A 21,652-nucleotide genomic window follows, 5' to 3' on the forward strand; every position below is an offset into this window, starting at 1 on the left:
CCTTTCGGTTGCAGGTTCAACGCTCTTAACCGCTAAGCTACCTGCCACCTTCTTAAGCAAAGGTAAAAAGCTTGATGTTTCAGCCTTCATTAGAATACACCCCCCCCATCATTTCAGACAGTAAAATAGCAAGACTGACCTCACAAGAACACCACCTCCCTGAAGGGTCTTCTGTACACCTGGGTGAGTGCACCACCTACAGGACAGGAGGACAAAATGCAAGACAAACTTCACTCCAAAAGGTGTTACTTCCCCCCCCATCTCCATCGCATGGTGTGACAATGACACTATCCACTAAAGACACTTGATATACATATTTGATTTAGCGGTGTGACGATTTGTTGTTTATGACTTATTGATGATGCACTGTCCATATAATTGGGTCTCATCTTTTTACCTTTATAATTGTACGACGTTATTGGTTGAGAGCAATAGGATCAAATAAACCTGAGCGCTGCATCAATCAGTCATGTAGCTGGCACTTCTGAACCAATCAGAAGATATAAGAGGAGAAAAGACCGGTTACTGGGAGTGTGAGTGTGAGAGAGAGAGACTCTTACCCATGCAGTAAGGGCTCCAGTAGCTCCTGTTGACTGTGGAAGAGCTGCAGCAGGTTGGAGGGCAGACTGAGGTATCCGCACAGCACCTCCCACTGACCAGGACACAGAGCTAGAAGAGACACACACACACACACACACACACACACCGAGAGAACATCAACACCCGCATGGCTCTGCTTGGTACCGCGTAGGTGTTGAAAGAGGAGTAAAAGAGAGCGAGTGTGTTTGTGCGTTGTATTGACCATGCAGCTCTGGGGGTGCAGGAACTCCGTTGAGGTGGTGGAAGAACAGCGCTGCTCCTCTCAGGTAGGGCAGGATGCCAGTCTTCACACAACGCCACAGATGCCAACCAGAGCCCACCTCAGGTAGGGAACTGTCATCACACACACACACACACACACACACACACACACACACACACACACACATTATAAAATAATACCAAATAAAAATGGTTTAAGCACAACGTGTGAATGCCGGGGAAAAGCCGGCTGCTTGGTGGATTATGAGAGGCGAGTGCGTATTTCAGGGGAGTTCCCCCTGAACACTTCATGGCTACAGAGTCAGTGTTACATCACCTGCCCACATGTGTTCTGAGGGTGTTGTAGAGACGGCAGGCGCCTTCCTCCTCCCCCCGCTCCGCCTCGCCGCTCTCCTGCTCCATGGTCACCTCCTCTGTTGACACACGGAATGTCATGTTTGTTCCCTTCTCTACGCCATACGACAGTGGTTGAACTGCAAAGACCCTATCTTCCAACTATCCAGAAGGTAAGAGCTTAACCGGTGTTTTGACAACTTTCCAATGGTCTGGTAAGCACGCACACACATACTCTTGCAGACCCCAGGCGCACAGACACACACACGTATTGGGTTCGCTCTCTCCTTACCTGGGCCAGAGGTGAGCAGTATTTGGACCATGTGAGCCACAGTGATGAGGTGGAAGAGGTGCAGCTGGACAGCGTCCACACTCAGCCCTGACGAGTCCTGGGAGTGGACCGACCCGTAGGACAAAACCACACTCACCTGAGAGTGGGTGAGAGAGAGAGTGAGAGTGTGAGAGAGTGAGAGAGAGAGAGAGAGATTAGTGTTGACCTATAACACTTATGCACAACGTAAAAAGGTTTTACGGTAGTGTCAACAATGGGTTTGCGTCTGATCTGGCAACCCAGAGAGACGACATGCCACTGGTCACGAATGCCTGTGTGGCTGATGGTATTATTGGTGGTGGTGAGAATGAGGTCGGGGGTTCAGGGGGGACGGACTCACCAGCAGGTGCAACATGTCTACGTCCAGGATACACGGAGAGGCCTCCACCTGGGGGTCTGGAATCAAAGCTACACAAACATACACACTCCATCACTATAACGATGAAACTGTAAACCCTCGACCCCCCCCAAAAAAAAAATTATAAAAAAAAATAAAACCTCAACACATAAAAAGTGAACGTGACTTCAGGCACTGAATAGGCCATCCTAAATGAGTGGGTCCTGCAGATCCCTGTTAATAGTGTCTGTCCTACCTGCTAACAGTCTGATGAAGTGGCCTTGCACGGTGGGCTGACAGGCCGCAGTCCAACACGCTGAGCCGAATCTGGCCAGGGAGCTCAGGCAGTCGTCCTGTACACAGAAACACACTCAACACTGGCGTCGGATCTATCGCTACACGTGGAACTGTTTCAAAGACGGGTTGGAATTGAAGGAAGAACGTGTTACCTGTCTGCAAGGTAAACTTCCAAATAAAGGCTTCTTCTCGTCCACCAACAGTCGCTCTGCAAAAGGAAGGAGAAGAGAAAAAAAAGGCAGCTGAACGTGGCATTGAGAAACATCCATTCTAAAATGGGCGTCTATGCTCTAGCGGTGATTGAACATTGTGGACCATTGGCAGCAGTTGAAACATTCATTTACCCGTTAAATAATGAAGACATAACTCAATCCCACATGAATGCCTTTGATATGAGTTTTATCGTCACTGTAAACTGTTTGCTGCTCTGATTCTATTATTATCTTGTTCTCTCTGTGTGCACGCTTTTGGGTTTCCATCCTTGCGGGGACCAGAATTCCTCAAGGATAGTAAAACAAAGAAAAGTCGTACAAGTGGGGCCATTTCTCTGGTCCCGACTAGGAAATCGTCTAATTAAGGCTTAGGGGTTAGGTTTAGGGAAAATAGGATTTTGAATGGGAATCAATTGTTTGGTCCCCACAAGGAGGGTAAAACAAGTCGTGTGTGTGTGTGTGTGTGTGTGGTTCACACCTATGGACTGGATGGTGTAGGCACAGCTGCCCCAGCACATGATGGGGACGCGAGGGTCCTGCTCGTTGGGGTGCACCTTAAGGCCAACTTTGTAGGTCGCTGTCCCAAAACTGGTCAGCATCTCCTTTATGGTGCTGGAGTAGGGATTCCTGAAGAGGGTAAAAAGAGGCACGGGCAAGTCAACGTGGTAACTCATCTCAAGACTTCAAATATCCTGTCTTTCTCTCATGTTCCCTCAGGGGTCACAGTCACGTACGTGGGAATGTAGTCCACAGTGAAAACCTCACGGGCAGGGCACTCTTCTTCCACTGTCTCTTCAACGGTACCTGCACACACACACACACACACACCTTAGTGAAGTAACTTGAACGCATAGACACAGTAGTGTTTTCGATCACAATTTCCTCTCTACACCGGTGTAAATGGGACCTCTGCGTAACAATGACATTGGACATTTGTCCGATGACAGGAACGTGTGGGTGCCTGTCACACAACGATCTGCGTTCCAATACTCACTGACGGGCTGGAGTTTCCTGTGGGCAGAGTGCATGGCCTTTATCTGCTGACCGCTGGTCTTCAGCCACTGACCCAGGCCAGGCTGCTCACAACTGGAGAGAAGGAGCCTGTCAATGGACTAGACAACGCATTGACCTACTCATTAATACACTTATGGACAGCATAGGAATACGGGCTGGCCCTTGCTTCTTCAATTGACATGCTAAATAAACAAGGATGTCGGTATAGATGAATCAAAGCCGTTCCGATTGATTGATATCCATCCATTTTAGCAGGTAAACACATTTTCTTTCACAATATTGACCGGGATTGTATAAAAAGAACAAACACCTACGTTTGCTAGCTTCTCCCTTTGTCTTTCAATCTTTGAGACCTTTTCTCAGCCCTCGCTTTGTGAAAGTGTGAACGGTCTGAAGGACCTCTGCGGTTGTGGAAGGACAACTTTCAAAATATATTTATAAAACTCAGCAAAAAAATAAATGTCCTCTCATTGTCAAATGCGTTTATTTTCAGCAAACTTAAAATGTGTAAATATTTGTATAAACATAAGATTCAACTAACAGAAATTGAATAATGTGTCCCGAACAAAGGGGGGTCAAAATCAAAAGTAAGTCAGTATCTGGTGTGGCCACCAGCTGCATTAAGTACTGCAGTGCATCTCCTCCTCATGGACTCCCAGATTTGCCAGTTCTTGCTGTGAGATGTTACCCCACTCGTCCACCAAGGCACCTGAAAATTCCCAGACATTTCTGGGGGGGGAGCCCTAGCCCTCACCCTCCAGTCCATCAGGTCCCAGACGTTCTCAATGGGATTGAGATCCGGGCTCGTCGCTGGCCATGGCAGAACACTGACATTCCTGTCTTGCAGGAAATCACACACAGAACAAGCAGTATGGCTGGTGGCATGGTCATGCTGGAGGGTCATGTCAGGATGAGCCTGCAGGAAGGGTAGGAGGATGTCTTCCCTGTAACGCACAGCGTTGAGATTGCCTGCAATGACAACAAGCTCAGTCCGATGATGCTGTGACACACCGCCCCAGACCATGACGGACCCTCCACTCCAAATCGATCCCGCTCCAGAGTACAGGCCTCGGTGTAACGCTCATTCCTTCGACGATAAACGCGAATCCGACCATCACCCCTGGTGAGACAAAACCGCGACTCGTCAGTGAAGAGCACTTTTTGCCAGCCCTGTCTGGTCCAGCGACGGTGGGTTTGTGCCCATAGACGTTGTTGCCGGTGATGCCTGGTGAGGACCTGCCTTACAACAGGCCTACAATCACTCAGTCCAGCCTCTCTCAGCCTATTGCGGACAGTCTTAGCACTGGAGGGAGGGATTGTGCATTCAAGGTGTAACTCGGGCATTTGTTGCCATCCTGTACCTGTTCCGCAGGTGTGATGTTCGGATGTACCGATCCTGTGCAGGTGTTGTTACACGTGGTCTGCCACGATCAGCTGTCCATCCTGTCTCCCTGTAGCGCTGTCTTAGGCGTCTCACAGTACGGACACTGCAATTTATTTCCCTGGCAACATCTGCAGTCCTCATGCCTCCTTGCAGCATGCCTAAGGCACGTTCACGCAGATGAGCAGGGACCCTGTGCATCTTACTTTTGGTGTTTTTCAGTCAGTAGAAAGGCCTCTTTAGTGTCCTAAGTCTTCATAACTGTGACCTTAATTGCCTACCAGCTGTAAGCTGTTAGTGTCTTAATGACCGTTCCACAGGTGCATGTTCATTAATTGTTTATGGTTCATTGAACAAGCATGGGAAACGTGGTTTTTAACCCTTTACAATGAAGATCTGTGAAGTTATTTGGATTTTTATGAATTATCTTTGAAAGACAGGGTCCTGAAAAAGGGACGTTTCTTTTTTTGCTGAGTTCATTTCTTTTTTTTTACTAGGCAAATCAGTTAAGAACAAATTCTTATTTACAATGACGGCCTACACCGGCCCGGACGATGCTGCGCCAATTGTGGGCCTGCACTATGGGACTCCCAATCACTGCCGGTTGTGATACAGCCTGGAATCGAACCAGGGTCTGTAGTGACGCCACTCGGGAGCCCAACGACTGAGCGAGCCTTGACCTCGGGTGAGGGTGTTACCAGTGACATCAGAACTCTCAAGGGGATTACGCTGGTTTAACGGGGGGGAGGGGATGGAATGAGAAGCAAGTGACCAGAAGGGGTTCATCTCGTGACAACCACTAAACAGTCTGGGGTTGCTGTGGCCATGTACCCACTACCAGTCAAAAGTTTGGTTTCCTGACCGAGGGTGTATCTCAATAGTCTTAAGTGGCTTCCTCTTGCCGTCTCCTTCATCTGTGCTAATCTAAAAAGGTATTGGATGGGGAAAGTCAATTGCCATTGAGAATTCACCATAGACCTTCTGCTTTCACCTATCCCTTTTCAGATCAGATCGAGGAAAGGGGAGGAAACAACATGACTTGAGAGACGCACCTCAAAGTAACGTGTGTGAGTGTGAGTGTGTGTGAGAGAGATATTGGGTACCTGCTGGAGCTCTTGGTGCGGGGGAGCAGGGGGATGACGGTGTTACTGAGGCACTCGCACAGCGGACACAGGAACTCCCCGTTCCCCACATCGTAGCTGGTGTGGACACGCAGTCGCTGCTGACGCCGCTGCTCCTTGGCCTGCACCGCCTCAAAATACCTGCACACACACGAAAACTACTGGCCAAAGTTTTTCCCAGAGAAATTGTATAATTTATGTTGACGCTCATTGCTTTTCAAGAGAGTGGTGTGTGTAGCCTGTTGTTAGCCAATCACAAGTCATCAAAGCGGCAATAGGCTACCGTTATAGAGCCTCCATGTGGGGCAGAAGTTAGGAGATATCCAGCCAATGGAAAAGTGAATGAAAATGACGGAATTAAAAGTTCAAGGAGGATAGGCTACAAAGACCAAGAGCCAACAGGTAGGCTGCTACTAGTGTGTCACTATCTCTCAGCTCTGGTTAATAAACTAGCTTCATTTTACTTTTCCGCTGCTCTCGCTCATATCGGGTCTGGATCCAGACCAGGTATATACGGAACGGGTTGAGTTATCCTCGGGTCCATTCGAAACAGGTCCAAATGTTTTACTTATGCATATCGGGTCCGGATAGCAAAGCCCCTGTCCACTTCGGAACAGGTCCAACTTTTTGGACCCGTGAAGGCCTCTACTACCAGTGTGTTGTAGAACCTGGCTCACCTCTGCCAACAGTGAGAGTGCATGATGTGGCCACAGCTGCCAGTGTGCGTGCCAAACGACAGGTCAGGGTGCATGAAGAGAGGGTCGTAGCGCTCTGGAAAACACACCAAAAAGTCAAGCAATGCTAGTATATCATTCACAGACAAAAACGCAGAAATAGACAAGACCACGGAAGGGATGTAGGTTGAAGACGCCCGTTGACACTGATCTTAAAATCGTTAAAAGTAACAATTTGGAGGAGGGAAAGCTGATCCTAGATCTGTACCTAAGGGCAACTTCGACCCATCTGCGACCTAAAGCCCTCCATCATCTCTTCCACTCACTGGGGTCGTGCGGTGGTCTCTTGCGGTTCTTGGACATGACGGTGGAGCGCTGGACGAAGGCAGCCAGCACCATGGCCTTGCCGTCAGCCCGGATCTCCTGCTCCTCCTGGCACAGGATACACGTAACAACCTGCCTCTTCTCCCTGGGACGTGACCGCCTGGGGCCCACACACGCCAGGGCTGCGTCTGACGACGTGGGGCTGCAAGAGGGGATAGGGGGGTGAGAGACAAACAAACTTTATAAGCCTACGGTGGGGATCTGGGTAGTGAAATAAAAGTGTGTGTGTGGTGGGGGATAGAGTTTAAAAACGGTGTGTGTGTCACTACCTGTGCTCCAGTGAGGTAGAGGTGGAAGCATCCAGCTCCTCTAGACTCTGCTGGAACAGCTCCTTGTTCTCGTTGATAAAGTGCCTCTGCATCTCTGACATCTGGGCCATGACCTTCTCCCTGCGCAGGCGGGCCATCTCCACCTTCCTCTTCCTCTCCGCCTTGTCCTTGTCGCACGCCGTCTGAAGGAGGGGAGACGCAGACGCAGTGTCCGTATACTTTACGATTCAAATTCACGGAGATAGCAAAAATGACTCCTCATAGGATGTGCTCGACCCACCTCTTCCTGACCGCGGCTCCCGCTGGCGGTCACCGTGGAAGTGGAAGCGCTACGCTCCCGCATCGTCTTAATGCCGGCCACCGTCTGCACAGGGACACAATAACATTACCTCGGCAAACGGGAGGGGGGGGGTACAAAATATATTTTAATAATAAATCTTTGTATTCTGATATTGGAAGTAATCGTAGATATGCATTAGTCATGAGGACCACTGGTTGCATGCTGTCCTATGCTGCCTCCTGGTGGCTACGGCATGTACAATATTGTACCAACTCAAATAGCCCTTGGATGAGATGTCTGCTGTGAGTAGGGTGACCACATATCCCCGATTGCGCGGGACAGTCCCGAATGTTGACCCTTCGTGACAAGCAAACAATCATGTCTCGACTTTATCAATAGATTATTTATTTTTTAAGTACTGTATTTCAGTGAGACTTCCTATTCATTTGACGAGAACAGACACTCCAACCCGTCTCTTTCGCAGTCACGTTGCACTTATGACAAGATATTCGATAAGGATGTGGTACTGGTGATGTTAAACACTTCTCCAATCGTTATTGAGATCTGATATTCTGAGCAGCGCAATAGGCCAATGTCATATCGTCAGCCAATCACATTTGTCAAATCCTTTTGGGCTAAATTCCAGCTAAACTTGGAGAGGACGGTTAACTACTTACAAAAAGTGTGCGGCTAACGAAGAGCTACAAAAATAAGGAAATAGCCGTATTAGACTGAAAGATAAGGTCATTTCGTCAAACTTGTAAGGCCCTCCATGCTCAGTTGCTCATTCAACATATTTGCTGCTACTTCACTTCAAAACAGTTTTTTAAAAGTCTCCCTTCCTAACTGTTTACGGAATGTGAGACCAACCAGAAATGTTTCCTTGGCCAAACAAGCGGTCTCATTTATGCATCACCAAATTTTGCGCAAGGCAAAAGAGAAGGCAACATGCGCTTGAATTAGCTCACTCGGTCCAGCGGGAAGAAGATTGTGTGTGTGTGGGGGGGGAATTATTCATGTACAGGATACACTGTCCCGCAAAAATCAGCCCATTGTCCCGCATTTGGGTATTTAAAATGTGGTCACCCCAACTGTGAGAGTTGTATTGGTAGTGGAGTTGTAATAACGGTGACCTACCTTGAGGAGCCAACGGATCATGTCCTTGTGGACCTCCAGGTGAGGGGCATTCTGTAGGTTCTCCAGGAGGGCCAGGACACTGGCTGTGTTACCGGGGGCTTCCCCTGGACCTAGGACACACACACACACGGCAGTATATACACTAGTTAAAAAGTAGTGGAAATATTACAACATGTTGCCATTTCAAAAATAAAATAAAAATGGGCCGTTCAAACAACAGTGTGCAGGTATTCTCCTTTTTCAGTTTCACAGCGGGAGAGAAAGATAGCAAAACAGGTTCTGGACTTCAGGCTAACAATCCACTCCTTGTACTCCACATCATGTTTAGCATGACAAGGAGTGGAATGATAGACTGGTTCCCAGGCTAAGAGAGAGACTTACGGGACATTTTGAGGGTGAAGTTGAAGTAGACGTCATTGTCCTCACTACTGTTCTCTAACTGCTGCTGTTCCTCCAGTAAAGCCATGCCTATTAGGTGGAGCACCTGGAGACGGACAGACACGGTTATGCACAGAGATACCTCGAATGGTCCTGCAAATAAACATAGGACACTAACACACGCACAGCGTGGTCCTGGTCTCCCTCACCCTCTGCAGCATGGACTCAGACCAGTGTCCTGCGCTGGGCTCCACGGCCCACTGGAGCACGGCTCCCAGCATGCCCAGCAGTACGTCACACTGCAGAATGTTCACCAGGCTGGCAAACAGCGGGCAGAACGGGGGCAGCACCGGAGGAGGGAGGGCTACAACACAGAACAAAACATTAAGAACACCTTCCTAATATTGAGTTTCACCCAGTCATTTTGCCCTCATAACAGCCTCAATTAGTCGGGTCATGGACTCTACAAGGTGTCGAAAGCATTCCACAGGGATGCTGGCCCATGTTGACTGCAATGCTTCCCACAGTTGTGTCAAGTTGGCTGATGTCCTTTGGGTGGTGGACCATTCTTGACACACACGGGAAACTGTTGAGCATGAAAATCAGCGTAGCAGTTCTTGACACAAACCGGTGCGCCTGGCACCTACTACCATACCCCGTTCAAAGACACCTAAATATTTTGTTCACCCTCTGAACGGCCCACGTACACAACCCATGTCGCAAGGCTTAAAAATCCTTCTTTAACCCGTCTCCTCCCCTCCATCTACACTGACTGAAGTGGATTTAACAGGTGACATCAATAAGGGATCAAAGCTTTCACCTGGATTCACCTGGTCAGTCTCATGGAAAGAGCAGTTCCTAATGTTTTGTACGCTCAGTGTATACATTTAGAGCAAAACAGCACTCGATAGACAGCTGAAATACCACAACCAATCATCACAATGTCTGCAACAATCACTTCAAATCAATTCCATTTAATACTAACTTCCAAGATGTTCTTGTATACCACGGCCAATCACCACAGAGATGAAGCAAGTGTTTCTCGTTGAGACTCTCTACCTGTGTCCTCTCCGTTCTGTCTCTTCAGCTTTCTCTGGGCTTCCTCTGCCTTGGACTGGTCGGCCCGGGAGTAGTGGTGGAAGTAGAGGTTGAACTGCTTGGCACACTCTGGCCTGAGCTCATACAGCCCTCTGCCTGTCACGCCAGGCTTCCTGTGGGCACAGAGGGCATGTGTGATCAACATGTCATACAACTGGACACAACGGGCGCGTCATAGGTATCCAATTGTCAGATCTTCATTTAGCCAAGTAAAACAGGAACAAACTATTTTACTTTAACCTGGGGGGGGTCAGGAAGTGGTCAGTTGAAACTTAATGTCACATCAAAACAACTGAAGAAAGCTACTTACTTAAACGAAGCAACACAGTCGATCACTCTCTCCATACCAGTCTCCTTGTTCTCCTAAAGGATAGTGTCAGACACATACAGGTTGGCTTTAGAATAGCCTCGTTCCTAGCCATTTGTAGTGGTCATTTGGCCAAGCTTAATCTCATGTGGACAGACTACGTAAACATATGTGACCAAATCACGCAACATTTTAGTTCTGGGTTAACTGTCCGAGATTACTATCTTTGACTTGTACCTGTCCTGCACTGCCTAGATTCACCACTAGGTGTCAGGCTAGTCAAATAGATACACTATTAATCCACTAGCAGAGAAAACATCACACCCAAAAGTACATATGGTGTGTAGATCATGGAAAATGGGAGGTGTCTAAGCAGATGCCACAACAGCTTATGTCACTAGTTAAATATTGTTGGCTATAACTCGTTGTTGAGATATTCCAAGTGGAAACTGCAGCCAGGAAGTGAGCCTGATCTAGGTGTGGTGAGACAGGGAAGGAGGGAGAGAGAGAGCGCGAGCGAAATGCCTTACGTTCTCAGGCAGGGCTTTGACCAGCTCGCTGTGGGCCATGGGTCTAATACAAAGCTGGTGAAGGATCTCCCGCTTGATCTCGTCACAGCCTTCCACCTGGCCGATACCAGCTTCAAAACGCTCACCTGAAAACACACATACCCGTCAGGTACTGTAGCCAAACCCCAACCATTTACCAGACAAACCCCAACCATTTACCCGACAAACCCCAACCATTTACCCATCTTAAAAAAATAAAATAAAATAAAAAGTCAACATAAGGAATCAAGTCAAACAGAGGCTGACAGAGTACAATGTACGCTGAAACAAAACAAGTCCTAGTGAGCAGTAGCGTAGCGTGGCACTCACCCACAACCATCATGATGAGGTGCAGCATCTCCTCCGTTAGAGTGTTGTTCTGCTGGACCACGTCCTGACAGAGGGCACAGGGAGTCAGGTCAGTCCGAAATCAGCAAGAGCATAAAGCCTAATCTAAGTTGTCATTGTCAGCGAGAGAGCAGACCTTGTTGGCGTTCTCCCGGTTGTATCTCTTCCTGCAGTCGGCGGAGCTGAAGATGTGGTAGAGCTCGAAGCGGCTCAGGACTATCATCAGGAAGTGGTTGGGATCCATCATGGAAGCGCCGGCCTGTAGAGAACGCAAACGGCGACAGACGCGCACACACTCTCGTTAAAGCCCGAAGCGCGTTGTTTAACGTTAGCGGCATTAAGTTGTCAGCTGAAACAAAAGAAAGAAAAACTGACCTGCAGCATAATGAGGTCCTTGTCAAACATCTCCACTCTGCACTTGACATTGTGGTAGTAGTAGATCTGCAACCAGAGTACACTATGAACTACCTTCATTATAAAATGCCACAAGAACAACAACACACGTGTTAGTGTTCTGATGCACAGCGGAGAGGGAAAAGAAGAAAAGGTATTATAGTGACGGAAGGGGAAATTTTACCTGATTGACCAATGAGAAGCCGTTTCTCCTCCACATCCCAGCGTGCACTTGGGCACAGAGGACCAGGCAGCGAAGGGGGTGTTCTATTAGCATGGGGGGGCTTAGCTCACTCTGTAGACAATGAGATACATTTATTAGAGAAGACACACGTTTTGCCAAGTCTAGCTGCTACAAAAACACACAGAAAACTCCTGCATGCTTACCAGTAGGGGTGTGGCAGTGATGAAAATGTGGCAGCTGGTGATTGTCAAGCAAATAACTGCCGGTCTCACGGTAATTGACAAACACATTTAGCATCTCATGGCTTCCACACACACACTGAGTTGTCCTTCTGTTAGGTGCTGATCTGGCTATGCCATATGGCTGTGGGCTACACTAGTTCATTTAGCAGACAAGACATGCATAGAATTCAGTGGCATTATTTTATAGTAGGAAGAATACAACTGAACACAGCTGAATAAAATAGCGATTTCAGAGGGAGTGCGCGCATGCGGCCATTCAGTGTTGAGCGGTTACCAAAGAAACATGTGCTCCTATATGCTTCATTTAGAGTTTATGTAACTTTAGTTGTTCTACAAACGTTGGGCTATATGTTTTGATTTTAATACATTCTAAGGCTGCATGATGAGACTAATGATGATTTGAAAAAAAAAATGTTTTAATAAAAAATTAAATAAAATATTTAAATAAAAATTGCATGAAAAGACACGAGCTCTGCTCTCTCATTCACAATTTCACATGCACTTGATAATTCCTCGAATTTCCCAGCGGCATCCCCTTTGTGTGGCCGTAATGACCCCTAAAAAAAAAATCCATTATAATTCCCTTCTGCCCCACTGTGCGCTCCGAAGCACCTCGCACTCACATGGGCTCTCTCAGATACTATATCTCAATTCTTATTAGCCAATGCCTGTCAAGTGACCGGGTCCTGTAGGCATCACGGGTCCTTCTCACAGGCTACAAGTGAAGACGGACACGTCGGGGACGCAACTGCGCGGGTCCTTATCAAATTCCAAGGCGCTTATTTTGAAGATGTTGGAAGAACTGTCCACATTTACTTTGTCAGCCAACAAGATGAGCAGGCCTAACGAACAGCAAAAGCACAAACCCATGACAATCTACTATACCCCATAGTACAAAAGTTGACCTATTCTATTTGTCAACTTGTCCTTCTGTGCGAGAAATAAATACTCCAAATATAGTCTGGGACAGTTGTGGGATGCGACAGATTAATACAACCACTAACATAAAAAACTTTTAAAAGCAATGAGGCTGATGCAACAGATCAGAACGTTTAGGTTCCAATGTTCATAAACTATTTCTTCACATTATAAGCGCAGCAATGCGCACACGGCAAAAGGCTATAATGTTCCAACATGCAAACAATTAGCGGGAAAAAACCCCCACCAATCTCAAAATTGACCGCAAATGCAATTATGCATGTAACGCTTTATTAAAAAAAAGGTGCCTACGCGCTGCCCATGTATGCCAGTTAGACTCTACACCGGTTGATTAATTTGCTTCATTTTAAGAAGTTATTTGGCAACTTTAGTTGTGATTCATACCTCATCAGAAAATACAGCCCTATGGGCTAGGCAACATGACGTGTGCGACTATGATTAGAAAAAGTCGCGCAAAAAAAGGCATGCGCTGTTTCTTGCCTCATCACTCACAAGTGATAAATAGATAGATAAATAAAATGCACATCATCTATACACTTAAATAGCGAGTGGCAGACGCTTTTCCCCTGGTTCATTTTCACACCAGCCAGGTAGGCTATACTTCTGTTGTAATGAGAAGCAATGTGCTTAATATTAGGAACGTTGAGAAATAAATATAGTAGGCCTAGCCTATAGAAAGCTGATGGGATCCTCTTAAATTGAGGACATCACTCTGTTTTCTCACGCAATTGCATAGCCTGTAGAAATGTTGAGCAACATGAGCTCATTGACTCTCATGAAGTGTTTGAATCAGATTTTCAATGACATTTGCAATGATGTCAGGGTGATTAGAGGGACAATAGAGTAAAGTACCAGACAAGTAGCACGTTTGGTAGGCTACTAATGACCATCAACAGCATCAGAGCTTGGAGAAGCCTAGTTACCGTGACTAATAAGTCACGTGGAATTTGACTGCGGTCATGACTCTTGACCGCCGGTAATACGGTCACCGTGACAGCCCTACTTACCAGCGGAAGCTGTTCAGGGAATCTGTAGGCCACCTCCATCTTACTGAGGAGAACGTGGAGACCTAAACAGAAGAAGCAGTGACCATATTAATAACGGGTAGAAGAATCTCCGTCAATATCATAGCCAAAGCGTCAGCGGTCTGTCATTCTGCTGTGTGCTAGTGTCCGACCTGCAAGTAAACGGGACACAGGCAGGTGGATGCTGACTTTCTCCTGAGACACACAGTAGCGGATGGTGTCCACAGAATGTCCACACATGCTCAGCGTGATGGGCTGCTCCCCGTCAGTGAAGCCACTGTGGCAGTGTGTAAGGGCTGTCAGGCACTTCTTATAGGCTGCAATCAGCACACGCTCCTGTACACACACACAGGAAGGGGGGAAAAAAACAGTAGGAGCCACAGGTGAGAAAAGGCAGGTGCATGTTCGTGAGTGACCAATAGAGAGTTTGTGAGAGAGAAAGTGTGTGTGTGTGTTCATGTATAAGTGAAGCCACTCACATCTGTAGCGCACCACTCCTGTATCATGGAGATGATGTGTGTGAGCTTCATCTGCAGGGTGAAGGCTGCCTCCCACTCAGGCTCCATCTCAATGTGCTGGCCCACCTGCCTCACAACCGGGTCCATTCCCTGATGAGGGAGAGACAGAGAGCACAGACTCTGCTAAACACTACCCCCAAAATGAACCAGATATGGGGAGGAACATAGGAGTCTGAAATGCATTCCTCTGATCTAATTTCCTCATTCTTCTCTGACGTGAAAGAACTGGACAGGTGGAAGCAAGTTCTACTGAAGGCTAGTCTACCATCATATTTCTTTAACCAAATCGTATTTTTTAGGGCAGTGTAGGTGAAATAGGGGAGACAGAGAGGAAGCACCTTTAGACTACTGAGATGCAGACACATCTCGAGTCTCAATAAAGCCCAGAGGGGTTACGGACTCCCAGTCTCCCACCACTAACGGTGACTAGTTCTAACCTGCATGCACTTGAGCAGCTCCAGGAAGGTGTCCAGTCCCTCCAGGAACTTCTCCCTGAGTTGGTCACTCCACTCTGTGGGCCGACTGATGAGGACGTACCTGTGTGCGCGCACACACACACACAGTTTACAACACACGCTGACTTTGTACAACACTTAACTAATCTACACACACACAGCCCAGTGTTTGTGTGTTCGCACAGTCATCTTACTTGAGGTCTCCGATGAGGCTCTGGACGCGGCGGAACTTGAAAGCCTGCTGGGCGGTGTAGCGCTCAAACTGAAAGCGTCCCTGCAGGTCGCGGTGGCGCAGGTGGTCCACAAAGGTCCTGATTATGATGGTCATCAGGTTCTCCTCGGTGATCAGCATCCGCGCCTGGGCCAGGGGGGAGAGGAGGAGGGTTTAGAGGCCTCAAGTAGCAGGACATTCCAGAGTCAAATCACCCCTAAAGACAATCTATGTAAAAATATGACAATTATACTACAGACTTAAAAAGGGATATTGCGATATTCTGGCATTTAAGCCCAATTTACCCAGTCTTGGATACCGTTTTTATGTCTCCGCGTGCAGTATGAAGGAAGTTACCGGTTATGCTACCACACCTGTAGACCTCGTCATTGTGCTAACGCTAGTTAGCATTGGCTCGTAAAACTACCGCTAACATCCTTCATACTGTACTGCACGCAGAGAGAAAAAAAAAAAAAAACAGTATCCACGAGTTCATCCGACTCTGGGTAAGTAGAATCTCGCAGTATCCCTTTAAACTACACTACAGCATTAGCATACAACTGGAATAGCATACTTTGCTAGGGTGATCACAAATCTTTAACAGTTTCATTTCTATAACAGTTATTGTGATAAAACACATGAAATGGGATCCTAGATGTTTCTTAAAACAACGTTATACATCTAAAACATCAGTTTGGCATGCAACACCCTTTTCAAGGAATCAATGATGAGAACGGAGATATTCTGAACATAATGAAGATGACACACTCGTGGTTAAGATGGCCATCCTTTCACTCTATGGACGTGACATCAATTAACAGTCTAAAAATCCTTGAGGTTCTCTGCATGCGTCCCATCTCGGGTGGTACTAACTCACGTCACCCCAACCCGTGCGGCCTGTACTCACCAGGGAGGGCACTGTGAACATTTGCACCGAGAGGTCAGTGACCGAGAACTCCCTGTCGTGGTCATCTTTCACATAGTCGCTCTGCAAGCGCTCATAATTCTAACAGCAGTGGCATGGGGGAAGACAAGAGAAGAGGTGTGTGTGGTCAGTTGTGGAGTTTTGGGTTACTCACCATGGTGGGGACGGTGAAGAGCTGAACTGACAGAGAGGTCACTGACACTACACGCTCGTGGTCATCCTCCATAAAATCTGTCTGGAGGCGCCGGTAATTCTAAATGACAAGGGGGACATTCACCTCCTGGTCAAAGGCCGTGGGCCCCCCTTCCCCACTCCCCCAATCCCTTTCTATGCTCTGGTGAGCAGTTACCCCTAGACACAGATCTAGGATCAGCTTACTTGTCAAATCGTAAGCTTAACCCTTTCGGAGAGGGAAAGCAAAACTGACCTCAGATGAGTGTCTACGGGGCAACTTCATCCTACTCCCCCTACTAAGCCTCTAAAGCTTTCTGATCCTTGACCACCCAAGTCTCAGAGAGCATAGATACAGAATCACAAAATAGTATCAGAGACCAATTGAGTCTAATCAAAAAGTTTAGATTCAATATTCCTCCATGTAAGAATTTGGGCAGTCAATCTTATCCAATATCCGGTCTAAGTCTTAGCTCATGTGATCTAGTGAGTACATATCTATGCTCTCAGGTTCAGCGTGTGTGATCTAGTGAGTGCATATCTATGCTCTCAGGTTCAGCGTGTGTGATCTAGTGAGTGCAAATCTATGCTCTCAGGTTCAGCGTGTGTGATCTAGTGAGTGCATATCTATGCTCTCAGGTTCAGCTCAAGACACCTGTAGAGCTTTGGGTGTGTGAGAGCAGAGCGGACAGCCTAGGACTTTGGGTTAAATGGGGTCCGACAGGGACTGGGCATGTGTGGGGCTGTGTTACATGTCAAGCAGGCTGTCTTTCCATCCTCTCAGCTCTGCCACCCAGGAGGACAGAGTAAAAGGATGTGATGGGCGCAGTTAACGCCCCAGCCAGGGCTCGTGCCAAAACACCCTCAATCTGCTGTTATGATAAGACTATACCCGCTTTGGTGTGTTTGTGTTTACATGACCAAATGGGTATGGTGTCAGTCTCTGTCAGAGAACTCATGGGATGATCTTTATGAAAACACTCATATTCATACAATACATTTGTTCGACATATCAATCTTCAATTCAAGAAAGTATCAAATGCTCTTTCATAGCTATACCCTAACGGTATGTTTTAGGGATGCTAACGGGTAACTATTAAATCGGTTAGCCGGCAAAAACACATATGACCGGTCATGCTTATCGGTCCATTTGCATAATTTTGTGGAATTAAAATCACGCGCGCTCAGCAATGCCAAGCCTAGTTTGAGGAGCGGAACAGACTACCACCTGTCAAACATCGCGAGAGTGGCTCCTCAAAAAGCCTGTAGGCAACTGGAGTGAAACCTGCTTTTGTAAACCCGGCCATCGCGCAACAAACAATTCAAATGCAAATCGCATGTTGAAAAAAAAAATATATATTTTTTTTAACCTGTTGGGGATAGGGGGCAGTATTTGCACGGCCGGTTACTACTCATGCCCAGTAACTAGAATATGCATATAATTAGTAGATTTGGATAGAAAACACTAAAGTTTCTAAAACTGTTTGAATGGTGTCTGTGAGTATAACAGAACTCATATGGCAGGCAAAAACCTGAGAAGATTCCATGCAGGAAGTGGAAATCTGATTTGTGGAATCACATTCAACAATTTGCCTATGAAACACACCGTGAGTTAGGATTCATTTAGCACTACCTAAGGCTTCCACTAGATGTCAACAGTCTTTACAAAGTGGTTTGAGTCTTCTATGGTAGAAACTGACCGAAAGAGAGGCTTGGGAAGTTGGTCACAGGGGGAGGGCCATTACTACTATGACGCGGGCGCCCATGGGTACTCTCTCATTCCGAAACGTTTAGTAAGACAATGCAATCGTCCCCCTTGAATATTATTGAAGCTCTGGTTGAAAAAGGCCCTAAAGATTTGTGTTATACAACGTTTGACATGTTTGAACGAACGTAAATATCTTTTTTTTGCTCTTTCGTGACGCCAAGTCCCGCGCGCTACAGTACATTATGAGTAGCCTTCGGAACGCGCTAACAAGGAGCTATTGGGACATAAATGTAGTTTTGTTCGAAAAAGTTAATTTGTTGTGGACCTGGGATTCCTGGAAGTGCCTTCTGATGAAGATACTCAAAGGTAAGGGAATATTTACAATAGTATATTTGATTTTAGATGGTTCCAAGATGGCGCTAATCTGTATCGCCTAGCCTATTTTTCTGAGCATACCACCTCGTTTATTGCAAAGTGTGATTTCCCAGTAAAGTTATTTTTAAATCTGGCAATGCGGTTGCATTCACGAGATGTTAACCTGTTAGGGCTAGGGGGCAGTATTGACACGGCTGGATAAAAAACGTACCCGATTTAATCTGGTTACTACTCCTGCCCAGTAACTAGAATATGCATATAATTATTGGCTTTGGATAGAAAACACTCCAAAGTTTCTAAAACTGTTTGAATGGTGTCTGTGAGTATAACAGAACTCAAATGGCAGGTCAAAACCTGAGAGATTCCTTTACAGGAAGTGGCCTGTCTGACCATTTATTGTCTTTCTTTGACATCTCATTCCATTACAAAGGATCTCTGCGGTAACGTGACACTTCCCACGGCTCCAATAGGCTCTCAGAGCCCGGGAAAAATCTGAATGTCGTCATTCCAGCTCCAGGCTGAAACACATTATCGCCTTTCTCAAGTGGCCGATCAAGGGACTGTGGGCTTAGGCGCGTGCACTGGCCGCCCCCGTCTTTCTGGTTTTTCCTCTGTTTACCGAAAAGGAGGTTACCGGTCGGAATATTATCGCTTTTTAATGAGATAAATTGCATAAAAATTGATTTTAACCTGTTGGGTCTAGGGGGCAGCATTTGCACGTCTGGATAAAAAAAATGTACCCGATTTAATCTGGTTACTAATCCTACCCAGTAACTAGAATATGCATATACTTATTATATATGGATAGAAAACACTCTAAAGTTTCCAAAACTGTTTGAATGGTGTCTGTGAGTATAACAGAACTCATTTGGCAGGCAAAACCCTGAGACATTTTCTGACAGGAAGTGGATACCTGATGTGTTGTATTGACTTTAAACCTATCCCATTGAAAAACACAGGGGTTTAGGAATATTTTGGCACTTCCTATTGCTTCCACTAGATGTCACCAGCCTTTACAAAGTGTTTTGAGTCTTCTGGAGGGAGATCTGACCGAACAAGAGCCATGGAACGGTGATGTCCCATTAGACACCTGGCGCGCTAGTTCATGTTGGGTACCCTCGTTCCAATACGTTATAAAAGAGTATGCATTCGTCCACCTTGAATATTATTCATGTTCTGGTTAAAAAGGCCCTAATGATTTATGCTATACAACGTTTGACATGTTTGAACGAACGGAAATATATTTTTTCCCCTCGTTCATGACGAGAAGTCCGGCTGGCTTACATCATGTGCTAACGAGACGGAGATTTTTGGACATAAATGATGAGCTTTTTTGAACAAAACTACATTCGTTATGGACCTGTGATACCTGGAAGTGACATCTGATGAAGAGAATCAAAGGTAATGGATTATTTACATAGTATTTTCGATTTTAGATCTCCCCAACATGACGTCTAGTCTGTATCGCAACGCGTATTTTTCTGGGCGCAGTGCTCAGATTATTGCAAAGTGTGATTTCCCAGTAAGGTTATTTTTAAATCTGGCAAGTTGATTGCGTTCAAGAGATGTAAATCTATAATTCTTTAAATGACAATATAATATTTTACCAATGTTTTCTAATTTTAATTATTTAATTTCTGACGCTGACTTGACTGCCGGTTATTGGAGGGAAACGATTTCCTCAACATCAAAGCCATAGTAAAACGCTGTTTTTGGATATAAATATGAACTTGATAGAACTAAAAATGCATGCATTGTCTAACATAATGTCCTAGGAGTGTCATCTGATGGAGATTGTAAAAGGTTAGTGCATCATTTTAGCTGGTTTTATGGTTTTGGTGACCCTGTCTTTGACTTGACAAAACATTACACACAACTCTTGTAAATGTACTGTCCTAACATACTCTAAATTTATGCTTTCGCCGTAAAACCTTTTTGAAATCGTAAAACGTGGTTAGATTAAGGAGATGTTTATCTTTCAAATGGTGTAACATAGTTGTATTTTTGAAAAATTAGAATTTTGACATTTATTTGGATTCAAATTTGCCGCTCTTGAAATGCACCTGCTGTTGATGGAGTGCACCACGGGTGGCACGCTAGCGTCCCACCTAGCCCCAAGAGGTTAAACAGCGGTTGACATGCTTCGAAGTACGGTAATGGAATATTTAGATTTTTTTTGTCACGAATTGCGCCACGTCCCTGATTTACCATTTCGGATAGTTTCTGGAACGCATGAACAAAACGCCGCTATTTGGATATAACGATGGATTATTTGGGACCAAACCAACATTTGTTATTGAAGTAGAAGTCCTGGGAGTGCATTCTGACGAAGACAACAAAAGGTAATAACATTTTTGTTATAGTAAATCTGATTTTGGTGAAGGCTAAACTTGCCGGGTGTCTAAATAGCTAGCCCGTGATGGCTGGGCTATGTACTTAAAATATTGCAAAATGTGCTTTCACCAAAAAGCTATTTTAAAATCGGACATATCGAGTGCATAGAGGAGTTCTGTATCTATAATTCTTAAAATAATTGTTATGCTTTTTGTGAACGTTTATCGTGAGTAATTGAGTAAATTGTTAGTAAATCCCCGGAAGTTTGCGGGGGGTATGCTAGTTCTGAACGTCACATGCTAATGTAAAAAGCTGGTTTTTGATATAAATATGAACTTGATTGAACAAAACATGCATGTATTGTATAACATACTGTCCTAGGGTTGTCATCTGATGAAGATCAAAGGTTAGTGCTGCATTTAGCTGTCTTCTGGGTATTTGTGATGCTTGCTAGTTGCTTTGAAAATGGCAGTGTGATTTTTTTTGGCTGGGTACTCTCCTGACATAATCTAATGTTTTGCTTTTGCTGTAAAGCCTTTTTGAAATTGGACAACGTGGTTCGATTCAGGAGAGGTGTATCTATAAAATGGTGTAAAATAGTCATATGTTTGAGAAATTGAAGTTATAGCATTTATGAGGTATTTGTATTTCGCGCGACGCGATTCCACTGGCTGTTGACTAGGGTGGGACGCAAGCGTCCCAGGTTCCCAGACAGGTTAAAGAAGCTATTTTTATTTGTCAATCTCAACTAGTAAAGCGCACCTCCCATTCCCCATTTGGATGCATAGGACTATAGCCTGCCTACCATTGACTATCAGAGCATCACCCACCACGTCGCAATGTGAGCCTGAGGCAATATAATTGGTTGAAACCTCAACGTTTTAATGTACTTCAAATAATG

At 45.9% G+C, this 21,652-nt stretch overlaps 1 protein-coding gene across 4 annotated transcripts in view; it reads right to left on the reverse strand.

Annotated features, from left to right (window-relative positions):
• Positions 1-21,652, reverse strand: part of LOC106605759 (E3 ubiquitin-protein ligase UBR2) — a 44,408-nt gene that overhangs the window by 3,113 nt on the left and 19,643 nt on the right. Inside the window, exons 11-42 of one of the 4 annotated variants that reach the window (XM_014201684.2) lie at positions 16,146-16,244; positions 15,222-15,385; positions 15,010-15,109; positions 14,534-14,662; positions 14,207-14,390; positions 14,037-14,098; positions 11,849-11,959; positions 11,647-11,739; positions 11,408-11,530; positions 11,254-11,317; positions 10,906-11,030; positions 10,379-10,431; positions 10,030-10,181; positions 9,180-9,334; positions 8,974-9,076; positions 8,593-8,702; positions 7,456-7,539; positions 7,176-7,357; positions 6,849-7,048; positions 6,526-6,619; positions 5,831-5,989; positions 3,327-3,418; positions 3,067-3,136; positions 2,811-2,959; positions 2,273-2,328; positions 2,080-2,176; positions 1,827-1,894; positions 1,448-1,583; positions 1,139-1,235; positions 803-933; positions 561-669; positions 140-196 (exon numbers count right to left, since the gene is read on the reverse strand). In XM_014201684.2, the coding sequence (XP_014057159.2) occupies positions 140-196; positions 561-669; positions 803-933; positions 1,139-1,235; positions 1,448-1,583; positions 1,827-1,894; positions 2,080-2,176; positions 2,273-2,328; positions 2,811-2,959; positions 3,067-3,136; positions 3,327-3,418; positions 5,831-5,989; positions 6,526-6,619; positions 6,849-7,048; positions 7,176-7,357; positions 7,456-7,539; positions 8,593-8,702; positions 8,974-9,076; positions 9,180-9,334; positions 10,030-10,181; positions 10,379-10,431; positions 10,906-11,030; positions 11,254-11,317; positions 11,408-11,530; positions 11,647-11,739; positions 11,849-11,959; positions 14,037-14,098; positions 14,207-14,390; positions 14,534-14,662; positions 15,010-15,109; positions 15,222-15,385; positions 16,146-16,244 (3,608 nt within the window). Of the gene's footprint in view, positions 1-139; positions 197-560; positions 670-802; positions 934-1,138; positions 1,236-1,447; positions 1,584-1,826; positions 1,895-2,079; positions 2,177-2,272; positions 2,329-2,810; positions 2,960-3,066; positions 3,137-3,326; positions 3,419-5,830; positions 5,990-6,525; positions 6,620-6,848; positions 7,049-7,175; positions 7,358-7,455; positions 7,540-8,592; positions 8,703-8,973; positions 9,077-9,179; positions 9,335-10,029; positions 10,182-10,378; positions 10,432-10,905; positions 11,031-11,253; positions 11,318-11,407; positions 11,531-11,646; positions 11,740-11,848; positions 11,960-14,036; positions 14,099-14,206; positions 14,391-14,533; positions 14,663-15,009; positions 15,110-15,221; positions 15,386-16,145; positions 16,245-16,317; positions 16,417-21,652 lie in introns of all 4 variants that reach the window. The other 3 variants (XM_014201691.2, XM_014201699.2, XM_014201707.2) reach the window with 3 other exon arrangements.

Source organism: Salmo salar, chromosome ssa01 (assembly GCF_905237065.1).
Source record: "Salmo salar chromosome ssa01, Ssal_v3.1, whole genome shotgun sequence".
NCBI classification, from domain to species: domain Eukaryota; kingdom Metazoa; phylum Chordata; class Actinopteri; order Salmoniformes; family Salmonidae; genus Salmo; species Salmo salar.